This window comes from Crassostrea angulata, unplaced genomic scaffold (assembly GCF_025612915.1).
Source record: "Crassostrea angulata isolate pt1a10 unplaced genomic scaffold, ASM2561291v2 HiC_scaffold_45, whole genome shotgun sequence".
Lineage (NCBI taxonomy): Eukaryota > Metazoa > Mollusca > Bivalvia > Ostreida > Ostreidae > Magallana > Magallana angulata.
This window is the reverse complement of record NW_026441600.1, coordinates 363268-365708: the sequence shown is the minus strand read 5'-3', so window position 1 is coordinate 365708 and position 2441 is coordinate 363268. Positions and strand designations below refer to the sequence as shown.

Here is a 2441-nt window from a genome sequence, read left to right as displayed (position 1 = left end):
AAAAAAGTTTAAATGCTTACAGAGACTGGCTCTTAAATATGATTTAGTATGATATGATTCAGAGCTATGCAAAAGATAATAAATGACATGAAAGGAATCTTAAATGGCATCTCTGATAATTTACAAAAAAAATTGCATGGGACATGAATAGATTTTACTTGCTTATAACAGCGACAAAACATTGTCATTGATTGCTGACTGACAAAAAAAAGTTTTGCAACAGGAACCATTGAACGTGTCTACATATAAGTATAATTTACTTGGCGTAAAAAATGATATATATGTAGATACGTTAGAAATATTTCCTTGACAGATTTAGATGTAATAAACAACAAAAAGAATAGTTTACAATGACGATTATTGTGTTTTTACTTGGTTTTGTTTACGAATGTTTGCTGACTGACATAACCATAGCTTTGCAATGTGGTATAAGAAGGTAAGTATCAAACATTTATAAGAAAAAATGAATGTTTTTTTTTAATGTTGGCTATACATGTAGTTTAGCTTAAAACACAACGCGTTACCCACAGTGTAATGTGAAGTAAAAATGTTGCTCTTTAGGTCCGATTGCTGCTCTGGTTACATATATGACAAAGACAAAGCTACCTGTGTCGGTGGGTTACTTGATACGTTTTACTTCTTATTACACGTATATGACTTAGAAATGCAATATAGAAATTCAATCTGATATTATCAGTGCATAATAAATGCTTATAACCAAAATTGTTTATTGTTTACGAAAATTTCTTATCAAGAGGTAATAAATAAAACAATTTTCCACATTTCAAATTTTTAAAAATTATTTCTTTCACTTCAAGAATGTCCTGCCGGGTATTATGGTCTTCACTGCAATGGATCATGTCCATTTCCTTCCTATGGAGTTTCATGTCGTCTTCACTGTATCTGTGAAATACAATACTGTCATAACGTGTACGGGTGTTACATAGAGAAAACTACAGGTATGAGAGAAGTGTTGGAATGTACGTTTGACGTGATTATTCAGAGATTGCGTGTTATCAGGCTTTCGGTGTTTACTTTAACAATCCCTTATATTAATGTTCAGACAAAACTGAAATAGGTTTGTTTCATACCAAATTAAAAGATTTGACGGTTTTACAGTAAAACATGAGCTACATGTAACTGATTCTCTTCATTCAATGAAGGGGTGGCATCAACGATAACAAGTTCTCCAAAGTGGAATATTCTAGCAACACTAAAGAATAACAGTCCAAAAAATGAGACCAGCATGTCAACACTTGTTTCAAAAATGACTCGAGTGTCAGGAACAGAATTTTATGGTAAATGATCGTCCCTTTAGTAGAATGATTTTTTTTTTATTTTTATTATTTTTTTTTTGTTGTTGCAGATTTTATAGATGACGTCTTGAGTTAATATATATTGTTTATACTTACATGTACCTAACCGTCACCTTCAACATACGATTTGCTTGCTTTTGTTCATCTCTTATGGTCTTCAGTTTTCAAGAATACTTTAATTGACAGGGTCTTACCACGTAACGCAAATTATACATGTATATGTTATTGTTTTAGATAATGTATCGTATTATTACTCATATAATTAGCGACTCTCATCGTTTAATAGCAAAAAGTAATGAACAATATTTGCTGAAAGAGAGAGAGACTTTACTTCAATTTAGAATGCATTTTTTCTAAAAAAAATTCAAAGTCACTCTTTATTCAATAAAGTCATTGTAAGAGATATAGAAAAAAAATACCACAATTTTAACACAAAATGATATTATATTTCAAAACTAATGGAATCAAATGATGGGAATTCAAAATTAATATTAAAAATATTTACTAGTATATTTCAATAACAATCTTGTGGTTGAAAAATATTTTAGATACATCATTTAGAAAGAAAGAAAACCACAACTAGAACTAACGTTTAAACTCTAAAAAAATCCAGATATATGCTAAATGCAATAATTCTAATGGTGAATGTTTTGATGTACATCCGAAAAGAAATCACTCATACACATGTCGCATGGTTGAAAGTGCAGCTTGTCCATGCTGCGTTTTAATTGACCCTGTTGACATACAACTTTAACGATAGTGTAAGGTTGAAGATAGGATAGTTGACACAATTTAGGTAAGCTATTCATTTTTGAGTTTCATTTGGATTAACATTCTGCATTTAAAGCATCATAACTGACGTGACATTACTTCACACGTTATACAGATAGCATACTGTGGAATCATTAAATTTCGTGGGGGCCAATTTTCGTGGATTGCTTAAATTTTACAAGTTCGTGGGGACGTAATTTCGTGTATTCTGTTAAACCTACAAAGGAAATATGACCTTATTACCATAATTTATTAATTCGTGGAGGATGTTAATTCGTGGATGAGAGGTACCCACGAATTCCACGAAAATTGAGCCACCACGAAATCTAATGATTCCACAGTAGTCTACGAGAA

The 2441-nt window shown here is 31.1% G+C and overlaps 1 protein-coding gene across 1 annotated transcript; it reads left to right on the top strand.

Moving 5' to 3' along the window:
* The first annotated feature begins 350 nt into the window (after nt 1–350).
* Nucleotides 351–1351, top strand: LOC128168731 (cell death abnormality protein 1-like). Its single transcript, XM_052834873.1, has 4 exons — nt 351–436; nt 562–614; nt 819–959; nt 1164–1351. Exons 1-4 carry the CDS (start codon nt 351–353, stop codon nt 1304–1306), a joined length of 423 nt encoding a protein of 140 aa, XP_052690833.1. The 3' UTR covers nt 1307–1351.
* The last annotated feature ends 1090 nt before the right edge of the window (nt 1352–2441 follow it).

What these genes read in the sequence shown, in the direction of transcription:
- LOC128168731 (XM_052834873.1), top strand. Translation starts at nt 351, where the DNA reads ATGACGATTATTGTGTTTTTACTTGGTTTTGTTTACGAATGTTTGCTG. An exon ending in TTGCAATGTGGTATAAGAAG is followed by an intron (nt 437 to 561) that starts GTAAGTATCAAA and finishes GTTGCTCTTTAG; the next exon opens with GTCCGATTGCTGCTCTGGTT. An exon ending in TTACATAGAGAAAACTACAG is followed by an intron (nt 960 to 1,163) that starts GTATGAGAGAAG and finishes CATTCAATGAAG; the next exon opens with GGGTGGCATCAACGATAACA.